The sequence below is a fragment of the Protopterus annectens genome, chromosome 4.part0, assembly GCF_019279795.1.
Source record: "Protopterus annectens isolate FY-2018-M chromosome 4.part0, PAN1.0, whole genome shotgun sequence".
Classification (NCBI taxonomy): Eukaryota; Metazoa; Chordata; order Ceratodontiformes; family Protopteridae; genus Protopterus; species Protopterus annectens.
The window spans coordinates 505,911,262-505,930,677 of record NC_056733.1 but is presented as its reverse complement, the minus strand read 5'-3'; the positions used below and the strand labels follow the sequence as shown (position 1 = coordinate 505,930,677).

Below are 19,416 nucleotides of genomic sequence, written 5' to 3'. Positions count from 1 at the left end.
GTTCAGCCACACAAGCAAACCTTGACCATGGACGCTTCAGACTTTGCCTGGGGATCCCATACTGGAACTCTGCTAGGTTTCCACATCAGTTTGAAAGAAATGCTGGCATTGCATGGAGCTATCCTAACCTTTCAAGAGCATCTGTCACCAGGGGTACTCCTAATCAGGATAGACAAACACCACTGTCATGTGGTACATCAAAAAACAGGGGGGGGGGCACTCATTCCTGTCCCCTATGTCACCTTGCCATGCAAATATGGCAGTCAGCATCACAGCTGGGACTGTATCTCTTAGCTCAGCACCTCCCAGGGAAGCAAAACACCCTGGCAGATCACTTAAGGAGACAGATCATGGATCTCCATGAATGGCAGCTGCACAGGGAGACTTTCATACAGATCACTCACATCTGGGGGGAACCAGACATAGACTTCTTTGCAAGCCACCAGAACTGTCAACTGGCCAAATTCTGCTCAAGACAGTTTCACCCAGAAGCCTGAGGACAGATGGCCCTCTTCATCCCCTGGGGCAGCCTGTTTGTGTGTGCCTTTTCCCCCACTTACTTTGATACCCAGGGTTCTACTTAAGATCAGAGAAGGACCAAGGACTATCCTGATTGCCCCAAATTGGCCAAGACAGCATTGGTACCCCATTCTCCTCAGCATGAGCATTCACCCTCCCTTTACCCTGCCCTACACTGCAGACCTGCTCACACAACAGGGAGGGAACCTGCTTACATCCAGGCCTTGCCACACTCAAGCTGACAGCATGGCTGATTCCTTAGTTACCACTGCAGTCCTCCGCAGTCAGATGTTAATTATTAAAAAGGCTTGCAGACCCAGCACCAGAAAATCTTATTCCTCTAAATGGAATAGATTCCCCTGCTGGTGCTCCACTAGGAACACCACCAGCACCAAAGCCTCTTTACCCCTCGTCCTCAACCTACGTGGGAGAGCTCCTCCATAAGTAGTTTGTAGTACTACTCCATCAAGACTCGTGCTTTGGTTGTCTCAGCCTACGTCTAGGCAGATCAGCCTTTATTCTCTCAACACTTCTTGAAACAGTTCTTCAGACTGGTGGACCACATCAAACTGCCAAGAAGGACCCCTGCTGCAGCTTGAGATCTAAAATTTGTCTTGGAAAAGCTGACTCTACCCCCTTTCGAGCCAACGTCCTCAACCGATCTGAAATACCTCTCTCGGAAGACGGCTGTTTTGCTAGCCATCACTTCTGCTAGGAGGGATCTGAGCTCCAGGCTGTTATGGCCACTGAACCCTTTCTCTTCCACGCGGACGGGGTCTCTCTAAGAACCAATCCCTCATTTATGCCTAAGGTGGTAACCTCAACCAGACCATACACCCACCTACCTTCTTTCCAAAACCAACAGATAGAGGGGGGAGAATTCTGTACACCGTGGATGTGCACAGACCATTGAGAGGTTACCTTGACAGGACCAAATCTCAGGAAAACAGACCAACTCCTGATTTCATTTACCCATGGGGCAGAGGGGAAACGCATTACTAAGCAGACCATTTCCAAATAGATCTCTTATTGTATACATTTCTGCTATACCTTCCATTGAAAGAGCTCTCCCAAAACCTTCAGATACCATTCCACAAGAGCTGCCACCTCCACAGCCTTTGTGAGGGGGGGGGGGTTGCTACCAAGGAAATTCTGGAAGCTATTTGGACATTTATCTACACTTTTTCACAAAGCACTACCAGCTGCCTACTTTCTCTAAAACCATGACAGGATTTGCATCTGCAGCCCTGCAGGGCATGCTAGCATCCCCATAATTGTGCAGCTTTCCTCCACCCACTTCCTCTGCTTTGTGATTCTTCCCACAAGTGATGACTGCAGTAGTGAAACACACAGAACATAGTACAGTTTTGTGTACACTTACCATAATGTACATGTTAGACTGTATTCACTGTTGCAGTCCTGTTTCCCTCCCACCTACCCCCTTTTTTCTTTACTTTGAATATGTCTTATCTGGGGATCCTAGACCTTTAGGGCCAAGAAAAACTGATGTACAGCGTCGGCTGTTTATAGCCCTGACGACCTGACATCACCCAAACTTGCTGAACAGACAATGCAGGAGGGAAACCTTTACTCTGGTACTCGAGCAGGCAGTGGGCTACCCAGCAGGGATAACCCACAAGTGATGACTGTAACAGTGAATACACTCTCTAACATCTACATTTTATGGCAAGTGTACACAACTGTACTTTCAGGTCCAGTTCTTACTGGAAGCTGTGATTCCAAAGTCCATGGTCGGTGGTGTTCGAGGTGTCCAGCTCCATGGTAGTTGGGCAGGGATTCTCTGGGACCCTCAGCTTTTTCAGGTTGTAGAAAAGATTTTCTGTTTTTGGAGGTCCAACCTCTTTTTGACCTTTGATCCACCATGTCACTCCTAATCAACCTCCAAAATCTTCCACCCAGCATGGCCCCTTCTTATGTCTTCCCTGATGATCCCACAGAGGAGGTAGCTCATAAGAAGACGTGCAAAAGGAGGCACATAGACTTCCCCCATGGAGTCTCTTATGGAGAGAATTGGATATAAATGCTTTGTATAGACATATTAAAAGTACAGATATCTTGCATGTTTTTAATTTTTTAATATTACAGAATTTCTGAAACTATAATAGGGGGAGATTTGAGTAATTACACAGATTTTAGAAAATAAATGAATTTTGCGGTTTAGGGCCATCGTTATTTGGGGCTTAATGATAGTTGTATTTTTAAAACAATTACAAGGGACTTTTTTAATTTATACTTAATGTTGTATAAGCAACAATTTGCATTCATATGTTTAGATGTTTATAGGTTCACAGCCTAGTACTAATCTGTGAACCTAGCTGCCCTTTTGGGCCATTTGATGCCTAGCCAGTTACCCTATGTGAGAATCAAACCCTGCACCTTGTGTCTTTAAGGTAAACACCTTAACCATTATGTATATCATCCTCCCACCCTTCTGTATCTTTATATCTTGTACCTTTATATCTAACTGCCTTATTTCTGTTCTTAATTGTTTTATTTTTCATTGATTAATTTGTCATGTGACTTTAATTCGTATATGTACATGGTTTCATTGGTGGTGTTTGGTTTGTTTGCCTGAAGAAGCCTGAACGGCAAAGGTTTTGTAACTAGTGAAATTTTGTGTAGTTTGGTATAGTCTAGCTTCATGGTGCTGGTATCACTATATATTCTACATTTCTTTTGTTGCTTTTGTGCTGTCTGGCTTTATCTACATTGGCGGTACTTCATTTAATTGTTTTTGTACCTCTCCTGATCATCCCACAGAGGAGTTCCCTCAAAAGAAGACGTGCAAAAGCAGGCACATTGACTCCCCCAGTGGAGTCTCTTATTGAGGACACTGACTTTGATGGAGAGGGATCCTCAAGATCACCACCAATAGATGTCTCCTTTGGAGACATTTTAGAGATTTTGAGACAAAAAAGGTGGTTGGTCTGCCCAAAATCCCTCTTCTGAAGAGTTGGTGTTTTTTGGAGGCTTTCAGGCTGGGCCACTCTACTTCTTGGGTGACCTCCCTCCCCCCAGTGAAGGCTCGTAATTGATTTTAGCTGCTTTCTGGGCTTCGAAGAAGGCAAACTCCATTGAGTCAGTACCCAAATGGCCAGATAACATTTTCTCTGTCCCTGAAGACCATTTATATTGGACTAAGGGCATTCCAGTGGGCGCTATGGCTGTGGCAGCAGCTACAAAAAAGGAGCTGGCTGAGCAAAGCTCCACTGTCCATTCTCCACAAACAGGGAGTACAGAGTAATGGACAGGTTTGGTAAGCACACTTACTCCTCAGCCACTTTCTTGCTGAGAGTGCTCAATTACCTGGCACACTTCACTGGCCAAGAGAGGACCTGGTCAAGGAACTCCCTGATTTTTTTTGGCTGAGACCATGTCACTAGAGGACTTCCACAAGGTATTTCCAAGACTTGGCTATTCTTTCTTCCCTTTCCAACTTGTCCATGAGGCTTATCTCCCATTCTGCAAAGGGATCCTCATGGGCTACAGGCATTGCTGTTCGCAGACATGCCTGGATGCGACTTAATGACTTTGTGGAACCATTCAAGGCACCATTTGTCAATGTTCCCTTTGGTTCTTATTAGTGTGCACCAACTGTAAACGACACCCTAACCCGCAGCGAACAGGCGGGAAAGACCTCATCTGCCATGGGGATCAAGTTTTCTACTCCTCAGTGAAACTTTTCCAGGAATAGTGTCTGTTATCCTTCAGAGGCAGAGGGGGCTTCAATGAGAGATGCTGCCCCAGGGTCGGGGGGGGGAGCGTCTGCAAAACCAGGGCTTCAGGGAACTTTTCTCTGACGAGCCCTGTCAGCATTCCTGAAGTGTTGCCCGACTGCTCTGCCTTGGAGGAAGTTGGGGGTCGTTTTTCTCTTCTCTTAAATGCCTGGACCCAAATAAGCAGTGCTTGGGTGAAAAGCATAATATCCAGGGGCTGCAACATTCTCTCTTCAAATCTTCCACCAAAAAGGCAAAACCTCCTCCGTTCCACCTAGTCAGAGGGAGTTGGCAGTAGTAGAGTTTCAGAAATTACTGCAGAAGAGTAATGCAAGAGGTCCCAACTGAACAAAAGAGGATCTGGAACTTCTGCTTTTCCATGCCAAAGAAGACTGGGGACCTGAGACCTGTTTTGGATCTAAGCAAGCTAAACTTGTACACAAAGACAGCAAAGTTCTGGATGGTTACTGTATAGTCTATTCATCCATTACTGAGGAAGGACCATTGATGTGCCTTGTGGACTTGCAGGATGCGTACTATTGCATCAAATTAGGCAGATACTCCAGGAGTTATCTGTGCTTTAAGATGGGAAATGGTCATTACCAGTTCAGAGCCCTGCCCTTTGGATTCTCCACAGCCTCTATTGTGTTTTACCAAATGCATGGTAGTGGTTGCAGCTCATCTAAGCCTGCAAGGTTTTAAGCTTTTCCTGTATCTGCATGGCTGGCTTCTAAGTGCCCCAACCAGGCGTCCGCTTACTCATGCCAGGGGCTACCTTTTTTGAATATCCAATTTCCTGGGCATAATCATAAACATAGCGAAGTCCCAGCTGTTGCCATTTCAGACACTGAAGGTTTATTGAGGCCGTGTTGAACACTTGAACTCAAATAGCTTCCTTGCCTCTGCATCAGATAGAATCTTTGAAGGATCAAGTACAAGCTGTACTAACCCTTTTGTTTCCCCCTGTGCAGCTTATATTGTGAGCTGTCTAATCTATGATGGCTGCCATAACACTGATTCCTTTTAGCAAGATTTTATATGCTTGTTCTCCAGAGGACCTTGACTGTTCAGTGGTCTATACTTTGCCATACTCTGTCTGCTCCTATCAAGCTGACAACTATTTGCAAAACTCATCTGAGATGGTGTATGCTTTCGGATGACTTCTCTGTTGGCAGACCACTCATCCTTCCTTCTCCCACAGTGACCATTGACTCTTCCCAGCTGGGTTGGGGGTATTTCAAGGGAAAGATGATGCCAGATACGTGGACTCACCTGGAAACCAAACTGCACATCAGTCTCCTAGGGATGAGAGCAGTCTTATTTACTTCATCCTGAAATGCTTGCATTCTACCTTTTAAGGAGTATTGTAGTTCACGCAGACAGTATGTCAGTAGTCTGGTATATCAACAAGCAAGAAGGAACCCGTTCATACCCCCTATGCAAGAAGGAACCCGTTCATACCCCCTATGCAGAGAGGGCATGAGAGTCTGGGAATGGGTGATCTCGTCACAACATTTTCTCTTCGCAACCCACATACTGGGGATGTCCAACTTACTGGCAGACAAGCTCAGTAGGTCAATTCTGATGCCTCAGGAGTAGTCCCTCAGTCAGTCATTGGTGAGTCTGATTTTCAGCCATTGGGACAATTTTTGATTCACTCTGATTCCCTCTTCCTGAGAGTTCCTAAGGGATGCTCTAATCCATGATTGGGCCTCCAGTCTCCTTTATGCTTATCCCCTCTACTGTTGATCCAAAAGTTTCTGCAGAAAGCCAAACGGTTGAAGACGTCCGTGATCCTTATTGCCACTTTTTGGACTCCTCAGATTTTGTTCTGCTTCCTTTGGTCTCATCTCAAGTGTCCTCATTGAATATTGGAACCCAGTCAGGGCCTCCTATAACATCCATTGCTAGGCTGACACGAGGATCTAGCCACCCTCAAATTGACTGCATGGTTTCTCCAGTTCCGATTGATTATCAAGGGGTCCAGGCTTTCTTTCCCAGTTAGCGAGAAAGTATTGGCCTCCCAGAACGCGTCTACCAAAAAAGATTATAGTAGCAAATGAAAATGATTTGCCATTTGGGCTTCCGAGGAAAACCTTGATCCTTATTCAGACTTTATCTCAATGATCCTTACTTTCCTTACTTCTCTGTTTAAAGAAGGGTCTAGTTTTGCTACAATAAAACTTCAGTTGGCAGCCATATCCATTTTCCATACTGGGTTTTCTTCTGGTACTCTAGCTTTTTCCAGACTATGCAAGGCTTTTATGAAATGACTTTTTCTGCTTGGAACCCCAGTTAACGATCCTACTCTTCCATGGGATCTCATGGTAATTCTCCAAGGACAGACTCAGAATCCTTTCGATTCTGCCACAGACTGAGACATCCAATTATTGTCCTGGAAAACTGTCTTCTTGGTAGCCATCACCTCAAGTCTAGGAGTATTTCTGAAATACATGCCCTCTCACCCAAGCCAGCTTGTACTATCTTTCAAAAAGACAGTTTTTTTGCCTCCGTAGTAACCCTTCTTTTTATGTCTGAAGTGGCTACTGAGTCAAACATTAGCCAGACCGTTTAGCTACCATTTTTCTTTCCAGATTACTCCAATAAGGATGAATATTTGTTCATTTGCTGGATGCGTATAGGCAACTACATTTTGATCTTAATAGGACCAAACAATTCTGAAAATCTGACCAGTTTTGTCTCTCTCTCTCTCTCTCTCTCTCTCTCTCTCTCTCTCTCTCTCTCTCTCTCTCTGTGTCTCTCTCTCTCTCTCATCGCCTAGCAAAAGCAGTAACAAAAGTGACTCTTGAAACATGGATAATAGCTTGCATATCTTTAATTTATGGCAAAAGTGGTCTGAAGTTGCCCTTTTCTCCTAAAGCCCATTCAGTGAGATCTGTAGCCACATCATCTGCTTTTCTCATTCTGAACTTCGTTGATGACATTTGTGCAGCAGCCATTTGGTCCACACACCATACCTTTGTGACTTGTTACAAATTGGACATTGTCTCTAGAAGTAGGACTACTTTTGGTTTGACAGTGCTCCGGCATATCCTTCCTTGAGGCTACCCAAGAGATTATGTAGCTGGGGATGCTGACTTGTATGCAAGTCAAAATGAAATGGACCACATCAGATTTATAAATTATGTACTTGCCATAAGTTGGTATCCAGTTTCATTCTAACTCCTCTGTCCCCCAACCTGTTATTTTCTGGAAGACCCACAGAGCCTTTTTGGAACAGGTGTTCCTGGTTGAGCCTTTGTTTTTTTTCTTTTACTTTGTTCCTCTCTCATTACTGCATAGTCAGCAAACTTGATCTGAGGAAGATGTTTGTAGCTTGGGGCATTGTGGGTAGAGGGAGGAGCCTGAGACTGGAATGCGAGTAAAGCGGCCCAGTTGGATCTGAAGGGTCAGATCAGAGACCCAGGCATGAGTCAGAATGAAACTGGACTACACAGATGCCAAGTTATGGTAAGTACATAACTTAAAAATCTTCGGGGCAAAAGGATGTTTCTTTCTAGTCATTTAGCCTTTAGTGTGTTAAGCCCTCAAGGCTGTTTGTGGAAATTTATTTTACATGTTTAGTTTGGATGATTTTGCTGCTTCTTACCTACAGAAATTTTATAAAAAATGAAATAATTTATTCAGGTTTCAAAATAGACTTTGAAAGGTGTGCTTGAATATGCAGATAAAGCCTTGAGAAATGCTGCTGCTTCTGTTTGTATTAAGATAGTATGCTTTGCTATGTGATCAGAACTTCTCTGATTTAAAATGTTGAATACACGTTTAAATTCTGAATTGGTGTTTGAGACCCTGTTTAACAGATTCCCCAAACAGTGGAATGATGGAGGCAAATTAATACATAAGGGGTATCTATGATTTATGTACCCAAATTCTTCCTAAACTATAGATGCCTTCCTTGAAGGGGCAGAATAAATAAAAATGCCAACCAAACAAAAGTAGAGGATGCGTAAGGAAATGGCAGGAGGATAATTCTATGAAACCAAATAAGAGGTCCTTTCCAAAAAAAGATCAACTCCTTAGAAAGGATTAAATATGCAGTGTCCCCGAACACTCCTACCCCCCCCCCCCCTGCTCTCTCTCAGCTTTGCAGCCTGGCCAGAAATAGTCTGAGGCAAATGGTTTCTGAGAATTATTCAGAGATAGTACTCTTAGCATTAGTTAGAAAATGTGCAGCCTTTCTGGAGAACTCCCTCACACCCACCAGACCACACAGAGCTTTTTCCTTCAGTGCTCCATCTCATGGTAGAAGTAGGAGTCTTTCCTGCAGTATACAAAGACAGAGGATTTTACTTGAGAATCATTTTGGTACTTATGGAGATCCATCCTAGATATGTCCTTTCAAATCACCTTTGTGTAATTTCCGAAATTCAAAATACTCACCTTGCATTTAGTCCTAGCTTTTCTTCCAGACCCTTGTTTCATGGTGATTCTGGACCTCAAGGACACTTGCATTCCTTTTGCTCCCAATTTTAGGAAATTTTTGAGATTTGCCGTGTCTGGATTACATTATCAATTTTCTGCATTACTCTTTGGATAATCAACTGCATCTCAAGTGTTTACAAAATCTTGACCAGCTGGCTGCCTGTTTCAGACCCCTAGCCATGAACATTTTTCCTTATTTAGACTATTTTCTGATTTGTGCCGATTATGTATCCAGGTGCTTGGTGTCCTCAAATTTACACCCCCCTCTTCCCACCTATGCTTCCATTTGAACCCTCAAAAGTCCTTCCTCACACCTTCTCAACTAATTTTCTTGAGGTGTTGGACAAGACAGTAAAAAGGATAGCCTTCTTGCCAGAAGACGATTTTTTTTTTTTTTTACTAATCTGGGCATTTTCTTTGATTTTCTTTCTCCTAGATGTGGCCTCAGCAAGAGTCCTCATGTTTAATGATCTTAATTATACCGCCAGCCAGACTACACATGAGAAAAGTTCAATGATACTATATCCAGCACCTTCATCCCTTGTATTTCAGGGTTCTCATACTGAGATTTGTGAAACCGGAACCGCAGTGGTAGAGGAATAAACTGTCTGAATCAAGGAGTTCTTTTCTCTCCAGACCACAGTCCAGTTTTTCCAGACAAACACTTCAGATTTTGCTTGGGGAGAAGTGTCCATAGGAGTTAAAGCACAAGGCTTGTGGGATCCTCAGGACGTGCAAAAGCACAAACACAAAAACAATGTTGGCAGTTATTCATGCCTTTAAAGTTCTTCACTTATGGATTCTGGGTCCTCTTCTAGTGGTCACAGACAATACTTCTTTGATGTGGAACCTGAATAAGTACGGGGGCAAAGTTCATACCCTGTCTGTCGTTTGGCAGTGATTGCCTCGGAGCTGGTTCTGCAGCATTCTCCGACCCTTCAGACCTCATATATTTTGAGAGTGAAATATGGTGACAGACTAAGCAGATCCTGGACAGACCCTTACGAATGGAAGCTCCATGCAGATATCTTCTATGCCTTGATTCAGATGTGAAGAACACTTCAAGTATATCTGTTAGACTCCTTTCAAAACAGACCTCCGAAAAAATTCTCTTTAACATCTCCTTGTAGCTGTGCTTTAAAGATGGATGCTGTGTCAGTCCTGTGGCTGGGAATGTTGATTTATTCATTTCTACCCTTTTCAGTGATTCCCAAGGTATTTCTAAAGATTCAAAAGGAATTACCAGAGATCATTGTGGTAACCCCCTTTTGGCTCTGGCAAAGTTGGTTTTACTTTTTTAATGGAATTTTCCAAGAGCAATTCCCACTTGTTTCCTTACAGACTTGATCTGCCCACACAGCATCAAGGGTGAATGGTACACCCCAATTTAGAGCAGTTTCATCTTGTAGCCTGGATGATTCTGTTTTGAAATCTTTCAGGGATTTGGTCTATGAGTATGAGCAGCAGGTATTTAAGGAGACAAGAAAACCTGTAGATGGAAAATCTTAAGTTTAAAAGTGGAAGTGGAAAAGGTTTTCTAGGTGGTGCATAGCCAATAAGAGGTTTCAAAAGAGTTTCAACACCTCTGGCTTTGAAATATTTGTGAGCTACTCTAATATAAATATATATATGGCAATCACTAAAGTGCATCTTACAGCCATCATAGCTTGTCTGTCCATGATTTCCAGTCTTTCGTGTCTTTTTTTTGTCACAAAGTTTATGAAAGGAGTGTTACACGTGAGACCCCTTAAATGCAAATTCCACCTCCCTGGGATCTCTGCTTTATTCTTGAAAAATTAACCTTGCCTCCTTTTGAACCTGCCTGTCAGGCTTTTTTGTGGTTCATAAGTTGGAAGACTGTTTTACTTCTTGCTGTGTTATCTGCAAGGTGAATCTGAGCTGCAAACTCTCATGGTGAATCAATCCTATCTGATTTTTCGCAAAGACAGGGTTATGTTATGCACTAATCCATCATTCATGCCTAAAGTTGTTTCTGAATTTACAGTGAATCAGGCCATCAATCAGTGTTCTATCCTAATATAAAAAACAAGGGAGAAAAGATTCGACATACCTTGGATGTGCACAGGCAGCTCGTGTACTACATTGACAGAATAAAGTTTTTTTGGAATGCTGAACAGCCATTTGTCCCCTTAAGGGGGCAAAGACTTAACCTGTCTCTAAGCAAACTAATGCATGATGGTGGTGGTTTTGTTTTGTTTCTGTTACTCCCACCATGGTAAATCGCTTACAGGCAAGTTGAAGGCTTACTTGACTAGGGTTTTATTCTTTTCGATGGCCCACTGAAAAGGTATGGGCTTCAGCAGCATTCTGGAGGCAGCAGTCTAGTCCTGTACTTGTACCTTCACAAAGTACTACAAAATGGATTCATTTTCAAGGTCTAAGCCAGACTTTTCTATGACTAATCTCGAGGGGAACTTTGTGAAATCTACACACAATGTTACTAGGCAGTGGGAGTGATAAACATAATACAGCTGCACAAGTTCTACTTACTTGTAACAGTAGATGTTGGAGTTCTTCACTGGCAGCACCCACCATCCTCCACTCTGTATATAGTTGAGGTGGGTTTCATCCTCTTTGATTCAGTAGTTGTCGAATTTTTTTTTTTTAGTATTATGATTGATTGCAGATTTACTCTTGCTTAGATGATTCTGGTTTTGGGTACTTTAGTGTCCTCCTTTGTGGTAGTGAAAACCCTTGAACGCTGAGTTGATGTGACAGCTGAAAGCTTCCCTCTCAGGGTATGTTCAGCCAGTCAGCTGTCACAGGAAGAGAGAAGTGTATGGTGTCTGACCTTTGAAAGCTGGCCAATTTTGGGAGATGACCCAAAATGTCACTGAGGTGATGAATTCAAACTCCTCCTTTTACAGGTAAGTAGAAGTTAAACAACTGTACTTTCCTTGTTGTCCCCCCCCCCCCCAAAAAAAAAGAAAGTGCCATTTTTGTACAAATGCATAACAACAAACCAGCTTTCCTCTGTGCTTTTGTGAAGTACTGTGGTACGGACTTTTTCTCCATGCCTTTTGGAGCGTTTGTTGTAAGGGGTATGTTGCGAGTAGTGGCCATCCAGGATGATAGCTAGGGATTTTTGTGGGTGACTCCAGATGGACCTTTAGCATGTGTGGAAGTTGTAGATAATGTGCTAATAGAGCTGTAAGAAAGTCTATTTTCGGTAACCTATACTGCCAATCATTAGCGGACTGGAGTTCCGCTGTGGCGACCCCTAACCAGGAAAAGCTTAAAGACACAAATCCTTGCTTCATTCTGTGTGTGCTGTTTTTTGCCTTTGGCCTCAACTTTTTTCCTTGGGCTTGGAACAGCAGAGGCCAGTGCTGTGTTGCATGATGTGAGGGAAAAGAATGTAAGTGGTCTGGGAAAGTTTACTTTGCCAAGAGCTCCTAATGCTTGCAACATAAATGTTAAGGGTTTCCAAGTATGGATCTGTCCCTTGCACATTTGCTATTATGTTAAGTACCCATAACTTTTATTTTTAGTGTTTAAGTGGCTGCACCAAGATTAGGTGGTACCACCCCACATCCATCCGTCCAAACTCATATCTGTTTGGGGTGTTGAGATTTATTTTGTAGATCCAGATTCTTTTAACCTTTTGTTATCTATTTGCGTCTTGATGCATTTATTTCAGTAATATAGCTACTTAAAACATTACTGTACACTTGCTGTTGCACCATCAAATATGTCTTCCCATTGCTTTGTTGCCTTTCCTCAGTCTTTCAGCCACAATTTCTTCCACCATTCTCTTTGTTTTATTATTGATGTCTGCCTTCCTTTTCCCAGGCTTTTGTGTAGGACATTAGTATTCTCAACATTTCTTTTAATTTGTTACACCTTCTGTACCCTTAATGTAAGAGTTCTCTTGCCAATGTATGCATCAACCTGCCTTCTTGTTCCCTTCCTTTTCAGTTGTTGTCTGTTTGTCTTTTATCACCTTTGCATCATTTTTTCGATACTATTACATTCCCTTTTTTCTTCATTCTGTTCAGTTAAAGTTTCTGTAGTTTGTTTTGCATCCTTTAGCTTTTAATTGGCATACTTAAACCAACTGCAAATTTGTACAGTTTGCATAGAAAATGTGAGATGCAGCAGTCTTGTAAAGCAGTTAAAAAATGTAAATGTACTAGTTATTTTGTTTTGCTTTGTGATGCATGAAATTCAAATTCCCAAATATGTATTGTGTTGTCATTATTTTGTGTGGTGAAATTGTATTTTGTCTTTTCCTGCTTATTTGGATTTTACATCATAGATAAGATGTTCTTCATCTCACATTGCTGCAGTCCTTACACTTGGGTAGTCCGCTGTCCTCGGTCGGCCCGAATATCAAAGTATAAGGCTGACGGTCAAGACGCATTTGACTGACATCAGGACGTCAGGGTACAAATGCGCATGACCGACGTCATATCCTCAGTCTTTTTTGCCGCATGGTCCGATGCAGAAGCAGCGTTGCAAGTGCCGGTTGGCGTTCTGAAATTGTTCGATTTCGGAGTTTCAGACCGAGTCAAAGTTGGCTAAGTACCCCGTTGGGGAATATTTTAGTTTTTTCTTGCCTCCGTGGTTTACCGGATGTCAGAAAAAGTGAATAATTGTATTTCTTGTGGGAAACAGATACCGCATAGAGACTATCATACTTTGTGTATTCCTTGTTTAGGGCCTGAGCACGACGTTGTTGGGTGTCGCTCTTGTGCTAGATTCAATAAGCGCACTATAAAGAGAAGATTAGATTGTGCCAGGTTAGTCTTCGGAAGCGGTGCAATTATAAAATGCCGTTGGATGCTCTGGCGCCGCTTCTTCAAGAAGCGCAAGGACAAAGCAGTTAAGCCTAGGCTAGAAGAACCGTCCGTGCGGATGCGGTTCTTTAGAGGTGTCGGTGGAGCGGTGGTTCCACCGGAGGTTTCTTTGGGATCCCAGGGAGAGACTTTGTTATTGCAGGATGTGGCCTCTCAGGAGGCAGGTCAGGCTGATGGGGCTTCTCAGGTTACTATACTCCCCTCCCTGCCTAGGGTGGTTAGGCCCTCTCCTTCTGTTTCCAAGGCTTCTCCCAGAGGCAGGCCAGGTTTAGCTTCAGTTGGTGTCACCCCTAGTTCTTCAGGAACTGTGCCCAAGAAGCATATGCTTAAAATGGCAGAAGATTTGATTACTTTGATTGGGGGTTCTTTGCCCCCTCCTGATAAGAGACCTAGGGTGGAGCCTGAGCTAGGGAGTTTTGAGCAGGCTTCGGATGTTTCAGAGTCTTCGGCTGAAGACTTGCAGGAGTACTCTCCTTATTCTGATTCTGATGTGGATGATTCTTCTACTCCTGTTTCTCCTCCTGAGGATTTTTCTTTTTCAGAAACTCTTCATTCCATGAGGGAGCATTTTAAGTGGGAAGGTCAGGACTTCTCTGATTCCAGGAAAAGGCTTAGGGAATTTTTGTTTTTACCTCAGCATAGGCCTTTGGCTATACCTCCTGTTTTGGATGTAGTGGAAGATGTTTTTACAGAGGCTTCTCTAAATCCTGATTCTTTGCCTCCTGCTCCTGTTAAACCGGATAGGTATTACAGGGTGCCTGAAGCTCATAAGTATCTTTTTAAGAGTCCTAGGGCAGACCCAGAAACTGTTAGCCAGGGGCCTAAAGGTGTTAAGGCTTCTGTTGTCAAGAATCCGGTTCCTGCAGATAAAGAGGCCAGGGCCTTGGATAGATGGGGAAAGAAAGTTTATACTTCTTCCACTCTAGCTATGAGGGCTTTGAATTGCCAGTTTCACATGTTGAAATACCAAAACTATCTCCTTTCACAGTTGAAGTCTAAGGTTGATGCTCTGGCGGAAGGTATTGATTGTAAAGAGTTGCAAGATTTAGTACATGTTTCTGAACAGGTGGGTAAGCATTCTTTGCAATGTGGTTTTGATGCTGTACAGGCCTCGTCTAGGGTGGCTGCCACTGGGTCAGTTCTTCGCAGGCACGCCTGGGTGACGGATCAAAATTTATCTGACCATGTTAAAACAAGGATTTTAGATGCCCTTTACAATCTGATGTGTTGTTTGGTTCTCCTGTTGAGGCAGTTTTAAAGAAAATGGAAGACAAGGCTAAGTCTATGCAGACTGTTAAAGATTTTTGCAGGTTCAGCCTCCAAAGTTTAGTAGAAATTGGCCTACTAAGGGGTGGACGTATCCTTCTTATGATTCCCAGTCTAGGGGTAGATCTAGGCGTGGTAGGGCAGAGCTCAGGGCTCTTTCAGGCCTAGGACAGGGAGTTCTCCTGCACAGTCTTGGTGAGGGCAGGGGTCAGTCCTTTCGTAAACAGACCCAATGACCTACCTTTTCAGCTGCCAGAGCCTTCTCGTCTGGCAGCACCTTTGGGAGGAAGGTTGGCACTTTTCAAAGAAAATTGGAGTTTAATTACCCAAGACAGATGGGTATTGGATATCATACACCACGGTTACAGGTTTTATTTCCATACCTTGCCTCCTTTCAAAGGCATGCCAGACGTTCCTCCTCAACAAAGAATAGAGGCTCACAAGCAAATTTCTCTGTTACTCCAAATAGGGGCCATACAGCCGGTCCCTATGCCAGAAGTGGGCCTAGGATTTTATTCTCGCCTGTTCCTAGTACCAAAGAAGGGGAACACGTGGAGACCAATTTTGGATTTATCTATCCTCAACACTTATCTGGACATTCCCAAGTTCAAAATGTTGACGTTACAGCAGCTTTTACCTCTGCTGGGCAAAGATCATTGGATGGTAACTTTGGATCTCAAGGAGGCTTACCTTCATGTTCCTATCAGACTAAGTTGCAGGAAGTATCTGCGTTTTCGAGCTGGGACTTCTCACTATCAGTTCTCTGCATTGCCCTTTGGCTTATCTACTGCCCAGAGTGTTCACGAAGGTTCTGGCTCCAGTGATAGCTTTCTTCAGGCTAAAAGGAATACAGATCTGTCCTTATTTGGACGATTGCCTGATTCTGGCTCAAGGAAGGCGAGCTTCTTCATCATTTGGAATATGTGATAGCAGTGCTAAAATGCCTGGGGTATTCTGTGAGCGAAATAAAGTCCAGTCTAGTACCCTCTCAGGACATGTGCTTTCTGGGTGTAAGACTGAATACAGCATCCCAGATGGCCTTTTTGACCCCGGACAAACAAAAGAATCTTTCCCTTTACTTCCATCAACTATCTCATCAGTCCGGGCTGACTGCAAGGACAGTCCTTCAAGCCTTAGGGTTCATGGCATCTTGTATTCTGGTGCTTCCCAATGCCAAACTGCATATGAGGAAGCTACAATGGTATCTCAAAAATGTATGGACACAGCACTGCCAGGATCTGGACACTGTCATTCAAATAATACCTTGCATTCAAAAGGAATTTTTGTGGTGGGCTCAGGAATGTCACCTAAACAAGGGACTCTCTGTGACCCGGCCAGAGGCGAGTCAGATTCTAACGACAGATGCCTCAGACAAATCTTGGGGAGCTCATCTGAATGGAAAGTGGATACAAGACAAGTGGCCTGCCAGACTACAACATCTACATATCAACTTGAAGGAGATGTTAGCAGTCCAGTTTGCATTAATAGCTTTCAAGGATTTACTTCTTCCAGGGCAGGTGTTGATTCTAACAGACAACACAACTGTCATGTGGTACATCAACAAGCAAGGGGGAACACATTCTTATCCTCTATGCAGGCAAGCAATGATTTTGTGGGAGACTGCTCTCAGTTTACAGCTCAATCTTCAGGCAAGGTTTCTGCCGTGAGCACAGAACTCCTTAGCAGATGTGTTGAGCAGACGAATTATGGATCCCCACGAGTGGAAATTGGATCCTCATGTATTTCAGAAATTGACAGTGTCATGGGGAACTCCAGACATAGATCTGTTCGCTTCTCCACTAAACCACCAGCTGCCAAAGTTTTGCACAAAAAGGTTTCATCCCACAGCTTGGAAAATGGATGCTCTTTCCTTCAATTGGAGCAATCTTCATGTGTATGCCTTTCCGCCTCTGCCTCTCCTCCCAAAGGTACTACTAAAGGTCAGACAAGACAAGCCAAGGATGATTTTGATAGCTCCAGATTGGCCTCGACAGCATTGGTACCCATTACTGAGAAGCCTGGTATGGAAGCCTCCATGGCCTTTGCCTTCGATTCCACACCTGTTGTCTCAGGAGGACAGTCATTTGCTCAATGTCAAGCTTCACTCTCTGCACCTAACAGCCTGGCATATTCTGTTTTGAACCATGATGGGCCTCCACTTCCACAGCAAGTTTTGAATGTTATTTTGGAAGCTAGAAGGCCTAGTACAAGGAAAGTGTACGCAGATAAATGGAAGAGATTTTTATTTTGGAGTGCAGCAAAGGATTTTGATGTTTCTGAGCCTAATTTAAGTGTGGCTCTTCAATATCTTACTGAGTTACTGGACAAAGGTTTGTCCTTCTCTTCTATTAAGGTTCATGCTGCAGCAATTTCGGCTCACTATGATTGTGACCCTCCATTGTTTTCTCATCCTTTGTTCAAGCAATTTCTTAGAGGGGCAAAGAATATAAGACCCCCACGAAGAGCTCCTACTCCTGCTTGGGATCTCAGTTTTGTGTTGGAGAAACTCACTCTACAACCTTTTGAGCCTGCAGCTACTACTGAGTTGAAATATTTATCATGGAAGACTGCCTTTTTGTTGGCCATTACCTCTGCAAGAAGGGTTTCTGAATTGCAGGCCCTTATGGCGGTTGAGCCTTTCTTAATTTTCCATAAGGATAGGGTATCTTTACGTACTAATCCTTCCTTTATGCCTAAGGTGGTTTCTAGTGTGGCTTTAAACCAAACTATTCATTTGCCTACTTTTTATGCAAATCCCCAAAATAAAGGGGAAAAGATTTTGCACACTTTAGATGTACACAGGCAGTTGCGATATTATTTGGACAGAACTAAAGGGTTTAGGCAGTCTCAGCAGTTATTTGTTTCTTTTGCTTTGAGTTCTCAGGGCAAGCCTGTGTCAAAACAAACTATTTCTAAGTGGATTGGGTTTTGCATTGCTTTCTGTTATTCCCATCATGGCAAGGAGATTCCAGCTGGGATTAGGCCTCATTCCACTAGGGCTACTGCCACTTCGACAGCTTTTTTGAGGGGGGTGGCAACCAAGGATATTTTGGAGGCAGCTACTTGGGAGTTCAGTGCATACTTTCTCTAGGCATTATCACCTACCACTTTACTCTAAATCCAGGGCTGGTTTTGCCACTGCTGTTTTGCAGGGCATTTTGGCAGCTCCTGCTTCCTTATAGTTTGGCCATCCTCCCTTACCTCTGCTTTGGGATTCTACCCAAGTGTAAGGACTGCAGCAATGTGAGATGAAGAACATAGTACAGTTTTGTACCTACCATAAATGTAGATGTTCGAAGATCCACATTGCTGCAGTCCAATTTACCCTCCCTCCTTCCCCTCTGTAGTTAGAGGTGGTTGTGTGGGTTGGGTTGTAAATATTGTGTATATTGTACATATAATTAGTGCAAGGGTGGTTGTTTGTTTGTTTGCTGTCTTTTGGTTGTGACCTTTATTTTTAGGGTCTTCTGACATCTGGGGCAAGAAAAGACTGAGGATATGACGTCGGTCATGCGCATTTGTACCCTGACGTCCTGATGTCAGTCAAATGCGCCTTGACCGACGTCAGCCTTATACTTTGATATTCGGGCCGACCGAGGACAGCGGACTACCCAAGTGTAAGGACTGCAGCAATGTGGATCTTAGAACATCTACATTTATGGTAGGTACAAAACTGTACTTTACTTGGCTTTTCTGTAGATTGTCACACTTTACACGTGCTTTAAAAATAAGGAAGAAATTTATTTTTATCTTTTTTGATAAAACCATGAAGTATAATTGGTGGATTGTAACTGGTGAGTTCACCATTTCATTAATGGGAATTTCTGTGAATCAGTTTTAAGAAGTTGCTGGTATGTTAAGTATTGCATTTTATTAATTCAGTTGTTTCTTTGGTACAGGTGGTTTCATCCCAATATTACAGGAGTTGAAGCGGAAAACTTGCTGTTGACAAGAGGTGTTGATGGAAGTTTTTTGGCACGGCCTAGTAAAAGTAATCCAGGTGATTTCACACTGTCTGTCAGGTAAGCAAATACACTGTGTTCAGTTTGCAACAAGTATGTTAATTTAGCCCATTTACTGCATCCAGTCGCCTTGGACTGAAATACTGTGTTTAGTAAATAGTGTATGGAAGAAGTGTTATTCTTTTGGATTCATGTTTGACTGAATTTAATATAGGCACTATAAATATAGTTCAGTAAGCATGTAAGTTTTTTTTTTTTGCAGCTTTCTGCACTGTATGAAGATGGAGGGGTGCGTTATTCTCACCCCATCCCCCAAATCAACAGAGATTCTTGAGCCAGCTACTCAGGAATATTAACTTATTTTGAAGCTTGCCTGCTTTACATTGTGATAACTAATACATTTACATTACTTTTAGAGCAGTGAGGATTAAGAATGTGTTATGTCAGAGGATGTTGCAATCTGGCTGGACTTTGACTTGGTATGTGTAAAAAAAAAAGTCTGCCCATCACAGTAAATCTTTGTTCCCAAGTGTTGCATAGTCATGACCTTGTCATAAGAAGGTGCTTTGATGGGTTGGTTACTCCTTTGGCACAGTCTTGGATCTGGAGTTCAGTGTTGTGTTGGCTGGATAACTGGAGGGTTTATGAAGGAAGAGGAAGAGACTT

The 19,416-nt window shown here is 43.1% G+C and overlaps 1 protein-coding gene across 1 annotated transcript in view; it reads left to right on the top strand.

Annotated features, from left to right (window-relative positions):
- The window catches only part of PTPN11 (protein tyrosine phosphatase non-receptor type 11), an 811,421-nt gene that overhangs the window by 67,941 nt on the left and 724,064 nt on the right, over positions 1-19,416 (top strand). The window contains 1 exon segment of the mRNA XM_044069754.1: positions 18,688-18,810. Within this exon segment, the coding sequence (XP_043925689.1) occupies positions 18,688-18,810 (123 nt within the window).